This window comes from Artemia franciscana, chromosome 7 (assembly GCF_032884065.1).
Source record: "Artemia franciscana chromosome 7, ASM3288406v1, whole genome shotgun sequence".
In the NCBI taxonomy this organism is placed as follows: Eukaryota; Metazoa; Arthropoda; class Branchiopoda; order Anostraca; family Artemiidae; genus Artemia; species Artemia franciscana.
In genome coordinates, this window is record NC_088869.1 from 8,076,448 (window position 1) to 8,095,416 (window position 18,969).

Genomic DNA, 18,969 nt, shown 5'->3' on the forward strand with positions numbered 1-18,969 from the left:
AGTGCTTGTTGAATAATAACATATTAAAAAGAAGACAACAAAATACCTGCAGTATTTTCTTATTTCAGTATGAAGTAGTTCAGTTTGTACGTAGTGCTTGTTGAATAATAACATATTACAAAGTAGACAATAAAATTCTTATAGTATTTTGATTATTTTCTGTTATTTTTGGAAGTTTTGCATGACCCGTAATATTTCATATTGTTGGTTAAAAATAAAATCAAAAGCCCACTGAGACTTATAAAACATTTTTTTTTTCGTTATGAAGAATTCATTCGTAAACCAAAGTATTTAGCCACCTGGTGCATTGAAAATTATCCTAAAAACAGATAAAATTACGTTTAATTTATTTACTTATTATATAAGTATCTCCACTGATCTACTTCTGGGGTGCTCTCTCCTTGTACCCTCATTTATCACGGTGATAATGCAAGTGAGTATGTAACCAGTTACTCTTATTACCGTTCAAGGATTAAAACTATGGAAGCAATTTTACTTTGTAAATAGGAGTAGCGACCACCCCCATCTGTTTCAACCTGTTCAACACCCGTTGCAACCCTTTCAATGGATACAAACCTGGGACGAACATTAAATCTTTTAATAATTCTCCTTTCTATTGATGAATGTCTGTTTCTGGAGACGGTTTGGAGATGGGAATATGTTTGGAAATGTTCGACTTTGTCGGGCTGACTGTTCAGCAAGTTCTCTTTTACTTAATACATAAAAAAGAAGTATCAGACCTGAAATGATAAATATACTGATACTGATACTGATAAATATCAGTATCAGACTGATATTTAGCAGAAGACTTTTAGAAACGGATGTTCCAAAGATTTGGAATTAAAGATATGAAGCATTTTTGAAGACGTTAGACTTTGCTTGGCTGATCAGCAATCACAGTGTCTTTTATTGGTTTGGAAGCCTAAACAAAATAATCCTTGGAGAGACTGACATCTTGTAGAAGACTTCTGACATGGATGTTCTTTCTGGACATCCAGAGCGTCCTGGAGATATGGACATTTGCAGAGAAGTTAGATTCGGCTGGACTGTCCATGAAGTAAAGGGTCCTTTATCGATTTGTAGAACCTTGTCATGGTAGCTAACTTTGACATGCCAAGCGTAAAATCAAAATTCTGATAGCCCCTTCATTTGTGAACTTGCCTACTCCATCTATTGTGTATAAAAAATAATTTCCCTCATGTCAGTTTATTCTCCATACAGTTTGTGCGTTCAAAATAAATTTATGATTGTGGGAACTGCTTAAAACGCTCTAACCTGCTATCTCAAAGTATGTTTCTGGTAAATATAAGGGAAATAACGAAGGTCTGGGACTTCCCTTCCTGGTGACTTCAGTTTTTTGTTCACTGTGACTTCTTGCTTTGCTGTAGACCACTAGATAATCTACACTTAAACGATCTATATCTCTCAGTCGGACTAAAGTAAAACAGTTCAAAATAGGGATGAAACCTTTTTATTGACAGTGAATAGATATAAAATTATTTAACTGGATATTTCGAACACACATACAGTGTTCATCATCAGCAGTAAAACTACTTATGATGATGAACAGCAGTATTACTGTTCATGATGAACACTGTATATATGTTCGAAATATCCAGTTAAATAATTGTATATCTATTCACTGTCAATAAAAAGGTTTCATCCCTATTTTGAACTGTTTTACTTTTGTCATGGAAAGGCAATGTTGTCTTCGAAGTTATCAGTCGGACTCGAAGAGCTTCTCAACATCGAAACGTGCACTAGCTCAAATAGTTGACTTTGTCCAGAATAAGTTCCTTGCACACAATCCCAGTGCTTGTGCGTTAAGTGTATCTTCATTTGCAGGTAACCATCTGGTTGCCTGAGCCCGATTTCAGATTACACATCCAAGGAAAATGGCAAAACAATATGGCAGAGATAAAGAGAAGACTGAAAAGGCTAACGAAGCACCATTGCCTCCAAAAACTGGAGAGTATTCCGATCGTGAACTTCCTGGAAATAACTAACAGCAGGTCATAATTGACTTTATCAGTAGTTACCTTCAAAGCAGGTCAAGGCTTAGCAGGCCCAAAGCGAATATTGAAGCACTGTGCCCTTGCTTTCAAAAAGTGGAGAGAGTTCCGATCTTGAGACTTCCTGGAAATAACTAATAGCAGGTCATGATTGACTTAATCATTAGTTACCTTCAAAGCAGGTCAAGGCATAGCAAGGCCAAAGCGAATATTGAAGCACTGTGCCCTTGCTTTCAAAAAGTGGAGAGTGTTCCGATCTTGAGACTTTCTGAAAATAACTAACATTAGGTCATTATTTACAGTATTAGTAGTTATCATCAACGCAAATCAAGGTATTTAGTATAGGAAAACCAAGTTTAAGCTTTATTTTAAGAAGGTCATTAGAACAAAGCAATAGCTCGTAAGTGTCGGATGTTATCAAAAATTTAATAAGACAAAATGAAAAATAGCCAAGTATGTAAGGATGACGTCTGTGCAACATAATCTTCTTGGCTGAAAAAAACGATAATTTTGCTCCCAAGTTTCAATGCGAATGGGGTTACACCTTTTGACCGTCTTTTTACCATATCAGTTCGACCTTTTGAGTCGACTGGACTCTTGTTTGTGGCTCATAGGCAAATATTAAGGCTCTGGCTAAAGCCTTTACCTAATGTTTGAACTGTAATGGTGAGTATAAAGAGACCCCCGGGTTCTCAAGTCACATGAACACCTTCCCTGGCCGGGTAAATTATTCCACCTTAAAAGCACACTGTATTATGGGAAGTCTTGGTGCGAAAAAGTTCTTCGACCCCCATAATACCCCAAACGTCTAGCACGACATTGTTGTGCTTAGTTAGTAACACCTTTATCCGCTCTGTTCTGGCTGTGTTTCTCTAGATGCTTTCTCTTTTTTCTCCTCATATATGGAAAACCACTTATTTGTCCCTATCCAAAACTAAACGATATTCTAATGAACACAGGATCACTTAGATTTACAATTTTTATCTCCATTTTTTCTCCATCATTAAGTTGTCTAACATGACATTTTCATTACTGTGCGTTACGTATACATTGAATCAACTAAACTACTAAGAGATTGGTGTTTAAATGAGCCAAGGTTCTGGCTCATGGGTTCACTGGTTCCCATGTCACATGAACATCTTCCCTGGCCGGGTAAATTATTCCACCTCAAAAGCTCACTGTATTATGAGGAGCCTTGGTGCGAAAAAGTTCTTTGGCCGACATAATACCCCAGATGTTCCACCATGACGCTGTTGTGCTTAGCTAGCCACATCTTTATCAGCTCAGCTCTGTTCTGGCTGGACTTTGTCTAGATGCTTTCTCCTTTTTTTCCTCAAATATGGAAAACTACTTATGTTGTTCCTATCCTAAATCATGTTCTAATGAGCACAGGATCACTTAGATTTACAAGTTTTATCTCCATCCTTAAGTTGTCTAACAGAGCATTTTCATTACTGTGTGTTACATATAGATTGGATCAACCAAACTACTAAGAGATTGGTGTTTAAATGAGCCAAGGTTCTGGCTCATGAGTATAACTTGAAGAGCTTGGGATAGAAACAAGCTCAGCTAGCTCAAATCACTTGCAATTTTTCAACGGTTGTGCAGTAGGATTCATTTCGATTATAATCTTCAGCCACCACACCGACTTCGTCTTTGAAATTTGATTCCTCAAGAGCAATATAGAGAATAACCTCTATGGAATTCATTTCTTAGCTGATCGTCCTTTGAGCTCTCCTCTCAATCGCATCAGGTCATATCATAAAAAAGAGAAGAAATTTTTCGCTCTAAAAACCTTGTTTCATCCAACTTGATTATCCTTCTATATAATTCTTCCATAAAACCTGTCACCGAATGTCGCTGCCCGCTCTATTCTACGGCTTTCGTAAATTACAAAGCCAAAAATCCAGAGCGGGTTTAGTAGAGCAGGGGCTCTAGTACCGACAAAGACCAACTGCTACCTTTAAGGTCAACGCTAGATCTAATTTCTGTAGCTGTGTGTTACGAGTACATCCCCTCACATCCTTTTGAAATTAGGCACATAGTTTGTTAAAATTACGCAAATGCCAAAAATAACCCAAAATTACCTAAACGAAAAAACTTTTAGACAAGAATACCCAGAAAGTAGTTTACTGGCACCCAGAAAAGCCATTTGCCTATTCTATTAATTGAAGCCTAAAACAAATTTATAAAAATAATCTTTTGAACTAGTTGAATGACTGGCGAACAATGCAACTTAAAAAAAAGAATAGTCTATTCTAGGGTTTATAATATCTCATCTGACATAGCGATTACTTTTTTATATTGTCTAATAAATTCATTCATAAGAAAACGTGCAAACGGGCACAAATGGTTTCGTATTCAATTGGTTATTTCTAAGAGTATCCAACATATTTTTTTTAAATAGTACTGGGTATTTCTGCAAATTCGCTGTCAAATTTTTTTAGATACAATTCTGACACACAAGCTTAAAGTCGTATTGATTTTGTTTTTGTAAATCATGCTCCAATACATCTAAATTTATCATCAAGCACATAAGTCGAATGAATAATTATTTTGATTTATATAATTACGTTTATAGTCGAACTCGCATTTCACTATAGTAAGTATATCCATAACACCGCAGTGTCATGGTTGTAATATATAGCAGCCTTTTAGTATATGCCGCTAAAAGATAATAAACTAGTGCTTGAAAGTTGTTAATATGTTGAGCTACTAATATGTGACTATAAATTGTTAGTTAATTCTTATAATTTTAGCCTGTTGGGTGCGATAAGATTCTCGGCTCGGATGCAAAAGAAGATAATTGTAGGGTATGTGGTGGAGACGGTACGAAATGCACTACCATCACTGGGAATTATACCACTCCTGTTCTCCAAGTAGGTATGTTGGTGTTATTTATTTATATATATCTTAAACTGAAACTTGAATATATAAGTAAGTAGCTAACGCCTTTCCCTAAGAGTAACAAGTAAAGTGAGCAATAGCACACCCAAAATTTTGCTATGAAGGCCCTTGTAAAAGCATAATGCCAGCCTAGACGAAACAGTTTATTGTTCCTTCTCGATAATGACTTGAAGGACCCCCAGTAAAAATGGAAATTCCGACCCTCCCCCCCTCTACCTAATACCAAAACTTGGCACACCTGAAATTTTGCTATGAAGAGCCGTGTAAAAGCATAAGACCAGCCTAGACGAAACAGTCTATTGTTTCTTCTCGATAATGACTTGAAAGACCCCCTAGTAAAAATAGAGATACTGACCCCCTCCCCTCTATCTAATATTAAAACTTTTTGCACACATCCCTGCAGCGTGTATAAGGTTCAGAGTTGTTAACACAATCAACGAATGTCAGCAAACACCCAAAACCTCTCTTGTTAAAACCCTAAATAAGGTTAATCATATCAGGTAAGAAATTGCTAAAAAAAATGGTCTTGGACTTTTCTCGTTTTGGCTTAAATACGGTTGGTGCGTAAACTCACAACTTCACAGTGGCTTTTAGTTTAACGCACATAATAAAATCTGCTGCTCTTCTTTTGTCACTGATCAAGTTTAACGTATCTCTGTGGTTGGCTTGCTTCTAAAATCGGAATTGCTTTTATTGTTAATAATAGCATTATTAACTTTAGTTAGCCTAACAGACGCACAGGACACTTCCTTTCGAGCCTGGATATAGTAAGTGGTCTAATGTGTCCAAGGGTACCGGCAGAAAATTTTCCAGGGGGAGGGGGTCAAACGCCTAAATAGCAGTGGTGGTTGAGTAACAGGGAATATGTTTCAGTATATTCTTTTCGTAGGAATAACTGTATTTTAAATACTTTTAGGAAAAAAACTCTCTCATAAAAAGAGCAATTAAATTGCATGCAAAATGGAACAAAATACAGTAAATTTTAAACGACAAGGACTCCAGACAAAGGGATCAGTTATACATCTAATTATTGTGCATTTAATGTTAAGAGAAAATCAAACTCAAACGAAAATTACAGAAAGATTTATTACTTCCTTATATTATAACAGATTTAGACTTGTCTTTATGTAATTTCCTACGCCTTAGAATAGTTTATAGAAGGCGTTGAAATATTCAAAAATCATCCTGCCTTCATAGGTACCACGTTTTGATTTCATAACGTGCATTTAAAATGTGCCTCTGCACAATTAAAATGTGCTGCACATTTAAAATGTGCTGCTGATCTTATAGGTCTATTTGTGACAGGTTCTGTGTTAATATCTATTGGTTTTTTATAATATTTCGTAAGGTCGTTAGCACAGAACCTGTCACAAATAGATCTATAAAATCAGCAGCGAAACAAGCTAGGCTGGCATTAAAAACGTGTTTTCAAATCATTTTCTTTCATTTCAATGAGTTGCCTCGTTTCATAACAATTTATTTATCAGTTCTGGTTGAACTTCGCTGAGCTAAGGATACTGGGACTGTTTTGAAAAACTGTTCATTATAGTTATATTGATTTTATCTTCTTGTAAGTTGTTTTTTCTTATTTGTATTGCTGAGGACGGCCCTTGGACAAGGGGCCGAAATATTCATTCTAATTTGTTTCCCACTGCCTTAAAAAATTCCCTATTGTTCTTCTTGTTTTTGGTGTTTACTAAAAATGGAATTCTCATGACAATTGCTACACGGATAGTATTGACTTTTTATGCTGATGAAATAAAAAAAAAAAGTTTTCTCAACAGAAAGTAAGGAGAGACATTAAAACTTAAAACGAACAGAAATTATTTCGTACATGAAAGGGGCTGTCCCCTCCTCAACGTCCCGCTCTTTACGCTAAGGTTTTTTATATTGTTTTAAAAATAGAGCTGGGACAAAGAGTAAAACTTTAGCATAAAGAGCGGAACGTCGAGGAGGGGACAGCCCCTTTGATGTACGGAATAATTTCTGTTTGTTTTAAGTTTTAATGTCACTCCTCACTTTCAGTTGAAAAACTTGTTTTTTTATTTAACTTCTGAACGTTTTTGAGTTAATGTATGTTTTGATTTTGGCTCACCACACATTAATAATTAAAATGAAATTTGAATATTAATTTTCTTTTAGCTAAATGGCTTTCTCGCAGTTTAGATCGGACGATTTTGATAAAAAAGAGGCGGGGGAGGAGGCCTAGTTTTTCTCTATTTTTTGGTCACTTAAAAATACAGCTAGAATCTTTTATTTTTTACTAACGTTTTTATTAGTAATAAATATATGTAACTTACGAATTAACTTACGTAACGAACTTCTATATTTGCATATTTTTATAAAGTATATAAGGGGGTTTGCCCCCTCGTCAATACCTTGCTCTTTACACTAAAGCTTGAATTTGTCCCAATTCTTTAAGAAAGACCTCTGGATCACGAAGGCCGTAGAATAAATAGTTGAAATTACTAAAAATACTTCAGCGTAAAGAGCGAGGTATTGAGGAGGAGACGAATGCCCTTATATATGTAATAATTTCTGTTCGTCATAAGTTTTAATTCTGCTCCTTACTTCCAGTTGATTTTTTTTTTATTTATAGTCTCATTTTTTTTAAATAATGCTAGAAAATCCTGCGCCACCTTCATGGAATTTCTCTTCCCTCATGATAAATTTGCCCACGGAAGGATCCTCCCATGTAACCAACATCCCCGACCCACCCCCACCCTCAACACGAAAAAGTCCCCCCAAAAACGTCTGCACACTTCCCAATAACCATTACTATATGTAAACAATGGTGAAAGTTTGTAACTTGCATTCCATCCGCTAAAGGACTGTAGGGATTAAATCGTCCCCAAAAACATAGTTATTAGGCTTTTTGACTATGCTGAATGAAATGGCCATCTCAATGTTAGGATCCAGTGACTTTGGGAAAAAAATGAGTGTAGGAGGGGGCCTTAATTTTTCTGGTCACTTAAAAAGAGTACCAGAACTTTAATTTTCGTTAGAATGAGCCCTCTCGTGACACTCTAGGACCACTGGGTCGACATGACCACCCTTTGAAAACACGCAACCGTGATCGGTCTTCTGGCAAAAATACAAAATTTCACATTTTTTATTAGAATGAATGAATGAATTGTACTTTATTAACAAGCAAACTCTCACAACAAAAAACTGCCGAACTTGTTGCTTTCTGTCAGCTAGCCTACTTTGTATATAAAAAAAACATAAGCACAAAGTACAACATATAAACATAGTCCACAGCAATGAGCCCAACTGGCTGGTCAAATAAAAATGAGTACAATGAAAAAAATAAGTACATAAGTATACAAACATAAGTACATAAGTAAAAACTAAGTAACATAAGTAAAATAAATAAAAATGAGTATAGGAATAGAATAATGTCAATAGAATGTCAGACAAAAATGAAATATCGAAACTGACACATTAACAATGTAAATGACACATTAACATCATGAATTACAAATTTCATTTATTTATTATTTCAACAAACGCTGGTACAAAGCTCTTTCGGTAGCGCTCAGTTCTTGCATTAATGGGATTTAAGACTGGGATTTTCTATGCTTTTGATCTAGGTAAACGGGCCTTTGGAGGGCAATAATGGGCTGGGAGTATACATTGAAAGTGTGGGTTACAACGCAGATTATTTCTGAAATTGGTAAAAAGAGTAACACGTCGGACTCCCAAGGTAGGGAGGTGGAATTCCTTGAGAAAAAAATGTAAGGCACTTTGCCCCCACCGTATATGATTCTCAGGGCTCTCTTCTGGATAATTTCTAGTCTATCGGACTGATCCAAGGTAAGCCCGAAATGCCACACCGGGCAAGCACACTCAAGCTGTGGACGGATAAAAGATGTATAAAGGCGGAGTATGTGTGCTTTTGGACACGAAAATTTAGCAAGCATCTTAAGGAGAGACAGAGATGTACTAGCCTGTTTGACAATAGAGCAACAAATGTGGGCACCCCATTTCAAATTGCTAGTCAGTGTGACCCCTAAGAGTTTAGTTTTTGTAACAATTATTTCATTGGATATTGGGTTCACAAATGATGGCTTTGATTTAAGAAAACTAAATGTCATAATATGAGATTTATGGGAGTTCAATTTCATTTTTGACTGGGCTGCTTCACTTACAACATCTTCTAGAATTTCCATTGCACTGCTCTTAATATTTTTTTTGCACTTTTCAAGCAATGACATGTCATCCACAAACTTCCATCGATTGGCTGATTCGCTAGCAAGATTGCTAATCATTACCAAAAATAGCAAAGGACCTAAAAGCGTACCCTGCGGAACTCCGCTAGAAATAGGGAGTGAATCAAAATAAACATTTTTATAATTAACAACTTGACTCCTATTTGACAGAAAAGATGTAATAATATTGACTAGAAAATGGGGGACATTAAATTCATTGAGTAATTTTTCAACTAACACATTATGACTTAACACATTAAGATTCTATGATTTTTAGGGGTATTTTGTAAAATAAGGCAAATTTTCTCATGCTCATAACTTTTGATGGTAAGACTAATCTTGGTGAAACTCATATATTTACAATTAGCATAATAATAGGATTCTTTTTATGTCTATAGTAAGGAGCCGGGTCGCTCCTTACTACAATTCATTACCACGAACTGTTTGATTCTAGATATATAAAATTCTTTCACTTTATTGTTACCCATCCAAAACCAAAAATTATTTTGGTTTCAAGCTTCAGTCTTCAAAATATGGAATTTTGCATTTTTTCAGAAGAAACATCGTCGATGCATGTTTATGTGATTCGTTTTCCCCCCGGTGTAATTCTATCAAACCGAAGGTCCAAGAAAATTAGGGAAAATCGGAAAATCGGAAATCAGAAACCGAAAACAATCGGAAAATAAATTTAAAAAAGAGCTTTACAAATGAAAGTAAGGGACAGATTTGAAACTTGTTTGAACGGACTATACTTTGTATGAAGGGGGCTGTCTTCTCCTTAGCTCCTTGCTCTTCACTGTGAAGTTTGGCTTTTGTCCAAATTTTGTAAGGAAATTTACGATGGAAAAATCAATTTTGCGATTAACTAGGTTCGCCTATTATCTTGATGAATACTCTTTGGATTCTATTTCTGATACAGACATATGATGAGAAATAGGAAGTTTCAAAGGGGGTATATTCAAAGGGGTATTAATGCTAATCTGGAACAAATTAGAAACTGTAGTAAATCACTATTTTGTGTTTTTTTTTGTTAACTAAATTCTTGTATGATTTATTCGATTGAATCATGAATCTACGCACTATATCGTGAAAAATCACTAAATTAAGGAAAAATCACTAGTTTTAGAACAAACATCACTAGCTAGAAGAGAATCATTAGGCAACATAAAAATCACTAGAAATAGTGATAAGTCACTTGGGGTGGCAACCCTGGCTGCAAGTGAACTAGCCCAATTTGTTTTACATCAAAAGGAATTCTGGACCATTCTTGGAAGCTTTATTACCCAGAAGCATCGTTAAGGCGAAACTTCTCGCCTCTGTCTGCGAAAATAAAACACAAACATATTGAAATTCAGTATTTTCTCAAGAAGAATGATCACGGATGCGTGACTGTTGGTTTTTTGTTGTTGTTTTTCTCAGGGTGGTCGTCTTGCCGAACTAGTTATTGTAGTCTCTGGAGTTTGCTCATCTGAATAGAAACTACAAGTTTTATGCTCTTTTGAAGTAACAAAAAAGGTAGCAACATAGAAAAGTACTGGTGTCCTGCATTTTATGCCCCGAAGTAACGATTTTGGTTGTCAGTTGCATAGGGCAATTGACAACTGACTGAAAAGCTGTCTCTGTGACCAAAATAAATAGCGATTTTGAGCATAATTCAACTGACCGAAAGTTCTGTAATAGCCATTTAGTTTAGACAATTGGAAAGCTGTCTCTGTGACCAAAATAGCGATTTTGAGTATAATGCAACTGACCGAAAGTTCTGCAATAGCCATTTAGTTTAAACAATTAAAAAGCTGTCTCTGTGACCAAAATAACGATTTTGAGGATAATATAACTGACCGAAAGTTCTATAATAGCCATTTAGTTTGGACGATTGAAAAGCTGTCTCTGTGACCAAAATAGCGATTTTGAGGATAATGCAACTGACCGAAAGTTCTGTAATAGTGATTTAGTTGGGACGATTGAACGGGACGGGGGTTGGGACGCTATTCTGTAATAACCATTTAGTTTAGACGATTGAAAAGCTGTCTGTGTGAACTTCCAGTTTCAGAGACCACATCATCGCTTGGTGGCATATTTCTCACTAAACACACAAGACCCGGCAGATCGAACCATAACTGTAGCTCATTTGTACAGTAATACGAACGATTATATAGAGTTCTAGTTCTATGGTGGTGCAGCAACTATAAGGGGGGAGGGGCAGTGCAAGCCTCAAAACATGCTATTTTTGGATATGGTTGTGCAAAGCTTGCATGAGGAGTATGTTTGAAATAAGTTTACATTATGGTTGTTATGGGGGATAGGTCCCCCTCTTTATTGAACTTGTGGGAAATAGTTTTTAACACAAAACGGGTATTTTTTGCAGATGAAAAAATCGAATATTAATATAAATAATAGGTTTTGACAATAGTTTCAACCTCGCTCTTAATTTAGGAAATCCTATATTATTGTAGAAAGCAAATACACCTACATATGGCTTTTTCTCGAAGTAACATTATACAAAAGCTAAACTTTAGTGTGAAGATCAAGGGATTCAGGATGGTAGTAGCCTTCCCCATATTTAAGATTAAATAAAAAAACAAGTTTTTAACTGCAAGTAAGGAGCGACATTAAAACTTAAAGCAAACATAAATTATTCCGTATATGAAAGGGTTGTCCCCTCTTCAATGCCCCGCTCTTTAGGCTAAAGTTTGACTCTTTCTCACAACTCTACTTTTTAAAACAATAAGAAACTTTAGCGTAAAGAGCGAGGCATTGAGGAAGTTACAACTGGGGCTGTGGGGGGTCATGTTATATCCAAAGGCATAGTTATTGGGCCTTTCAACTATGATGAGCAAAATGGCCATCTCAAAATTTAGATGGGATGATTTCAAGAAAAAAGGGGCAGGGGAGGGGGGCATGCTGCCTCCAATCTTTTTGGTGACTTAAAAAGGGCACTAGAACTTCTCATTTTCGTTTGATTGAGCCCTCTCGTGATATTCTAGGATCATTGGGTCGATACGGTTTCTCGTGGAAAAAAAAAAACAAAAACAAAAAACAAACAAATAAACACGCATCCGTGATCTTTTTTTCTGGCAAAAAATACAAAATTCCAAATTTTTGGAGATAGGAGCTTGAAACCACTACAGTGGGTTTTCTGATACGCTGAATTTGATAGTATTATTTTTATTGAGATTCTAATACTTTTAGGGGTATTTCCTCCTTTTTTAGAAAATCAGGCCAATTTTCTCAGGCTCGTAGCCTTTAATCAGTAAGACTAAACTTGTATATTTAAAATCAGCATAAAAATTAAATTCTTTTGATGTAACTATTGGTATCAAAATTCCGTTTTTTAGAGATCCGGTTACTATTCAGCCGGGTCGTTCCTTACTACAGTTCGTTACCATGAACTGTTTGATATGAAGATTTGACAAACAGAATTTCCATTTTGAATCAAAATGCTTTAAGTGTGAAAGAGTTCATGAAAGATATAAAGCCTATCTGCCCAAAAATGCCGAAAACAGAGAGAAAGAGAGATCTTAAGCAATAACTTATGATGGTAATAAAACGTTACGAAATAACCAGGAGACTAGATTGAATGGAAGGCCTAGGAGAATTGTAGCAGTAGAAGCAAGCAAGAGGTTTATTTCGTAACTCAATAATTAATTTCATATTCATTTTATTTTATCAGTCGCTTCAGTGTTCTCGTTGAAGCAACTCTATTTAGCTTCTGTGGTGCTCAATCACAGTAGCAACAACTGTATATATAGACATTATTTTTTTTATTTCTGGGTTTTAGAAATTATTTAATTTTAGGTTAGTTTAGATTTTATCTTTATTTCTTGGTGTTGAAGATGCCTTGTTTTCTCCGCGTCATTTTAGTTTTTGTTTTCCTTCTACTGGCTGTAGTCCTGTTTGTTTTCTTCATCTTGAGATTTGTCTCTCTCTTTATTTTTTATTATTGTTTTTATTATTTATTTATTTATTATTTATCATATTATTATTTATTATTTTTTTTATCTATATTTTTGGAATAGCTCACGTATTTGCAGTTACTGTAATTTAACCCTAAAGTCATTGATGTACACAGCTCAGGCAGTAGGAGGGGTGGCTTGAAAAAAGTAAAACTTCATACTTATACATAGTTTTTCTGTAGATCCGTATGGAAATTCTCCTTCCACACCCGTATGTCTGTAGCGTATGCTCTGCCCCACCTTGTGGTAATTTTTGAAGTGGGGAGCATGCGGTTATGTGGGGTGGAATATTTGGGGAGCAAGTAAGGAAAGGCTATAGTAACTGAGTAATTAAGGTATATCCTTGAAAAAAGCTTCAACTCAATGCAAATAAAACAATAATCAAATAATTTAAATTCTAGCTATAGAATACCCGATAAAAAAAGCGCTACTTTATACGCTTGCCAATAGGGTAGGGCGAGCTCCAACAAAGAACTCTATTAGACACATTAAGGACATTATTAAACACACTAAAAGTGCAAATACATGGATATTTGATACTCAGACCAAATTTTGTCGTATTATTACCTCTTTCTACCGAATTATTAACGTGTCGGTACTTCATTAACTCGCAGGACATTTATATCTTAAATATTTGAGATCACAAATACTATACACTGCTACAATGTAACTCAAAATAAAAACTTACTAATAGTAAATCAACAAAAAAAAACACAATGATAACACAAATGGAGAGCAAAGTTATGTATAAAATGCGGAGTTTTTGTTTGTGTGTGTGTATGTGTATGGGGGGGGTATCTGTGGTAACCTTCTAGTTGTATCACTAAGAGAAATAGGCTCAGTGCAATAATAAATATTGCTGTATCTTAGTGTAAGCTTACCTCCATTTGTCTTTGAATTTTCAATCATTTGCAGGAGGCAAAATTTGACGTTTTATAGCTTTAAGTTTTGCGGTGTTTAAAAGTTTGATGGTCATAAGATGTCTCGGACGCAGGGTTGCCACTCGGTGATAAAAATAACACTAGATTTTAGTGACTTTCTGGTTAATTTAGTGATTTTGTTTAAAAATGTAGTAGTTTATGTGCAAATTTAGTGATTTTTTTCTTTAGGCAATATAGCAAAAAATCACTAGAAATAGTGATGAACGTGCTACAACATAAATCAAAATAAAAACTTACCAACGTTATAATGAACAAAAATTACAGTAAAAACACAAATAAATACATTCTGTATGTATTATTTTAATGCATATACATCTGTACAGGCCTTACATCTCAAATGAAACCGACCAATCTTTTTCTTACGCACGAATTTATTTTGGGTAGGGTAGCTGGTCAAAATAGCAAAAACAATTCAGCGAAATATTCAAAATTCATACTATTTAATGCCCAATTTACTTTATTCAAGGTTAAATATAACCTGAATTTACCCTTGTGAATACTGTAATACGAAAGTATTTTAAATGCAATCTGCATTTTAATGGGTACTTTTAGATTGTTTGTGTCCCCTCCCTTTGTGGTGAATTTAAAAGGATGTATGATGAGAAATAGACCATTACCTTATGAATGTTGTGTTTTCTAAGGTTTCCTACATAGTTCATATTAAAACATGTCATTCGAGACTATTTTTTTGTGTTCTCTCATTTTTTGGTGCATTTATAAAAGTGGGTCGTTAGATCTACGAAATTCGTGGTAATAATCAGTAAGGCATGTAGTTGAACAAATATCTATTATTAGACAGGTTAATATAGCTGCTCAAAAAGAGTCGTAGATGAGTTATAGTATAAATTACTGGTATGGGTCAGCAACATTTTTGTCATATGCATAACGTGGCAAATATGACTGACGGAAAAATCCGGGTGAATTTTCAAATTAATACTTTGAGGTTGCACAAAGAAATTAGTAGAATATTTTAGTAGATTAAAACTCTTGATTATATATATATATATATATATATATATATATATATATATATATATATATATATATATATATATATATATATATATATATATATATATATATATATATATATATATATATATATATATATATATATATATATATATATATATATATATATATATACACGTATATATATATACATAAAAAAATTCAAGTATCAAGATTTCAGGATGACTCAACGACTGAGGGCCTTTCTGCCAACATTCCTGACTCAAATAGTAAATTTGTAACTATTAATAGTGAACAGCATAGATTCAGTAAAAGTTGTAAAATAGTAATAGTAGTAACTAAATCTGTGTATATTACTATGCCCATAGGTGCCCATAGGAAATAACATTATTATGCCTGCATATTGCGGGATTTTCACCTGGAATTCGTCTTTGGACTGATTCTCAGAGATTTTGATTACAAAACAGAATTTCAAACAGTTATATGACAAAATTCATGGCACCAGAATGTGTAATTCTGGTGACACTGGTGTAATATTTATTGTAAATTCATATCACCAGGCTGTTAAGAAATCAGGGTCTTACATACCACTTATCAACCCATTACCCCCCTTAAGAGTTTTGCCTCTTGAGTAGTTTCTGCTGGATTTCCCCTTAGAGGAATCAAAAGATTGGCTTACAGGAATAACATCGCTGTGGAGACCATTCCAGGTAAAGGGGCAGCGTGTGCAGCGTTTTGCAAAGTTTTTCTTTAAGTACTCAGTACGATGTTTCCTTTTGGTAGTCGAACCTTACTACGTTTCGTGTGTTTGCTGCACTTTGAAGGGAAATCATGTTAAATTGAATGTATAGCTGGAAATTTGAGTTCTCTCGGGATCCAGTTTTCTTGGTTTGATATGACAAGTAGCTCAGGTTAGGATAGTAGCTCAGGTTGAGCTGACAAGTCAGCTCAAGTAGCTGACAAGTAGCTACTTGACAAGTAGCTCGCGATGAAAGCTCAACAATGACTATCAGCTTTGACAATGCTTTGAAATAAAATTCACCAGTTTTTCGACAATTGTACCGCAAGAGATTAATTTATACCATCTGAATATCATGCTAAAAATTTTCGGTAAACTAAAACTTGAACAGATACCCGAGTCAGAAAGAGGAAGTAAAACCAAAATGTACCGAAAAAATTTGATTCCAAAAAATTTCGTGTCCCGCATTGTACCAGGACCTCTAAATTGTACCAAAAACGGCATAATTGTACCCCGTTGGCAACACTGGTGGCTACGAGTTTGGTCAAGTCAGATCTTGAGAAAATTAAAAATTCAGGTGGGCGAAAGAACATATAAAACTCTTTTAATATGATTAGCAAGTACAGCGTACATGCAAGGTATCAGCCAAAAAAGCTTAATTAAGAGCATACATCAACTTCTAATTACTAGCGTAAATCAATTGAAACAGTTACTATTGAGTATTACGGACTAAAAAAAGTTGAACAACCCATGGATGTTGCTGCTACTCTGTTTAATTAATACAGATTAATTAAAGCTTACCATTAATAGAAAACAGCTCACATGGTTAACATGTTTTATGATGAATCAGATTGGGAGAAGAGGGAATAATATACCAATGATGAGCCTTAATATTCCCTAATTTCGCTACTATGCAGTTGATAACCCTTATTAGTGCCCAATCAGAATGTGACAACAGATGGAGCAAACTAAATTGATATTTCAGTTCAATGCTGCCCCTTGTATTAATTCCTATTATTCCACCGTTTGATCTCAATCATTACTTATTACATATCTTTTATAATTGCTAAAAACAACCACAAACTGTGTATGGGAAAAGCTAAATTTTACATATATAAAATTTGCTCCTTTAAAGAAAGGTTTATTTTTATCTCTTTATTTGTTACCCAATGTAAAATTGTGTTTAAAGTGTTTCACAGTTTCTGATGATGGAGATGAAAAGGATAGATCGATCCGCTAGGAGCGCTGACCTGACTTAGGCCATATCAAACAGATCGTAGTAACGAACTGTAGTAAGGAGCGACCCGGCTCAACAGTAACCGAGACTCTAAAAAACGGAATTTTTATAACAATAGTTACAACAAAAGAATTGTACTTTCATTCTGATTTTAAATATATAAGTTTCAAGAAGTTTAGACTTACCCGTCAAAAGTTACGAGCCTGAGAACATTTACCTTAATTTAAAAAATAGGGGAAACACCCCTTAAAATTAATAGAATCTTAATGAAAATCACACCATCAGATTCAGTGTATAAGAGAACCCTACAGTAGAAGTTTCAAGCTCTCATCTACAAAAACGTAGAATTTTACATTTTTTTGCCACAAGACAGATCACGGATGCGTGTTTATTTGTTTGTTTTTTGGTTGTTTTTTTTTGTTTTTTTTCCCAGGGGTGATTGTATCGACCCAGTGGTCCTAGAAAGTCGTGTGAGAGCTCATTTTGACGGAAATCAAAAGTTCTAGTGCCCTTTTTAAGTGACCAAAAAATTGGAGGCACCTCTGCCCCCCTCCCACGCTCATTTTTTCCCAAAGTCAACGGATCAAAATTTTGAGATAGACATTTTATTTAGCATAGTCGAAAAACCTAATAACTTTGTCTGTGGGGACGACTTACTCCCCCACAGCCCCGTGGGAGGGGCTGCAAGTTACAAACTTTGACCAGTGTTTACACATAGTAATGGTTATTGGGAAGTTTACAGATGCTTTCGGGGGGGATTTTTTGGTTGGGGGATGGGTTGAGGGGAGGGGGTTGTACGGGGTGAACTTTCCATGGAGGAATTTGTCATGGGGGAAGAGAATTTCCATGAAGGGGGCGCAGGATTTTTTTATTATTTTTTTAAAGAGCAATGAAAAGATAAATATGAAAAAAGTTTCTTCAATTTAAAGTAAGGAGCAACATTAAATCTGAAACGAACAGAAATTATTACGCACATGATGGGGTTCACCTCCTCCTAATACTTCACTCTTTACGCTAAAGTAATTTTGTTGATTTCAACTATTTATTCTACGGCCATTGTGATTCAGGGGTCATTCTTTACGGATTGGGACAAAATTTAAGCTTTAGTATAAAGAGCGAGGTATTGACGAGGGGGCGAGCCCCCTCATTTACGTAATGAAAATATACGAATTTAGAAGTTCGTTACGTAAGTTAGTTCGTAAGTTACGTGTATTTTTACTAATAAAAATGTTTGTAAAATTAAAAGTTCTAGTTGCCTTTTTAGTAACCAAAACATTGGAGGGTAACTAGGCCTACACCCCCGCTCCTTTTTTTCTCAAAATCGTCCTATCAAAACTATGAGAAAGCCATTTAGCCAAAAAAATATATTAATCTGCAAATTTCCTTTTAATTATTCATGTGCAGAGAGCCAAAGTTAAAACATGCATTAATTCAAAAACGTTCAGAAATGAAAAAAAAACCAAATTTTTTAACTGAAAGTAAGGAGCGACACCTTTCATATACGGAATAATTTCTGTTCGTTTTAAGTTTTAATGTCGCTCCTTACTTTCAGTTAAAAAAACTTGTTTTTTTATTTAATTGAATAAAGTGATGAATTAGTATTTAGAGGATTGGACTAGCTTATATACTTTGAACTAATACCAGAGGCGCCATTTGGACCAAATCTTGGAGTGGGCATAAACTCCATCTTGGCCCCCCCCCGACTCACTTCGTGTCGCGTAATCATCTAGGAAATGGGCATTTGACAGAACTCGAGAGTTTTATTATGTATCTTACCTACTTTACAGGTTTACAATAATTAATAGCAAATAGCGTAATTACCCCAAGGGTCGTCAAGTAATTACGCTCTTTGGTTAATAGGCGTGCAGTAATTTCAAATAAATTGGGCAGAATGGATTATGTTGGACATAATGGATTATTATGGCCGGAAAACAGCCCTTTGTGGTGGAAGCTTGGGCCCCCTGGAAAATCTGGGGTGGGCATTTGCCCACCCCTGA

At 35.1% G+C, this 18,969-nt stretch overlaps 1 protein-coding gene across 1 annotated transcript in view; it reads left to right on the forward strand.

The window, feature by feature from the left end:
• The window catches only part of LOC136028800 (papilin-like), a 387,506-nt gene that overhangs the window by 100,820 nt on the left and 267,717 nt on the right, over positions 1 to 18,969 (forward strand). Inside the window, exon 8 of the mRNA XM_065706703.1 lies at positions 4,772 to 4,895. Within this exon, the coding sequence (XP_065562775.1) occupies positions 4,772 to 4,895 (124 nt within the window). The remainder of the gene's footprint in view (positions 1 to 4,771; positions 4,896 to 18,969) is intronic.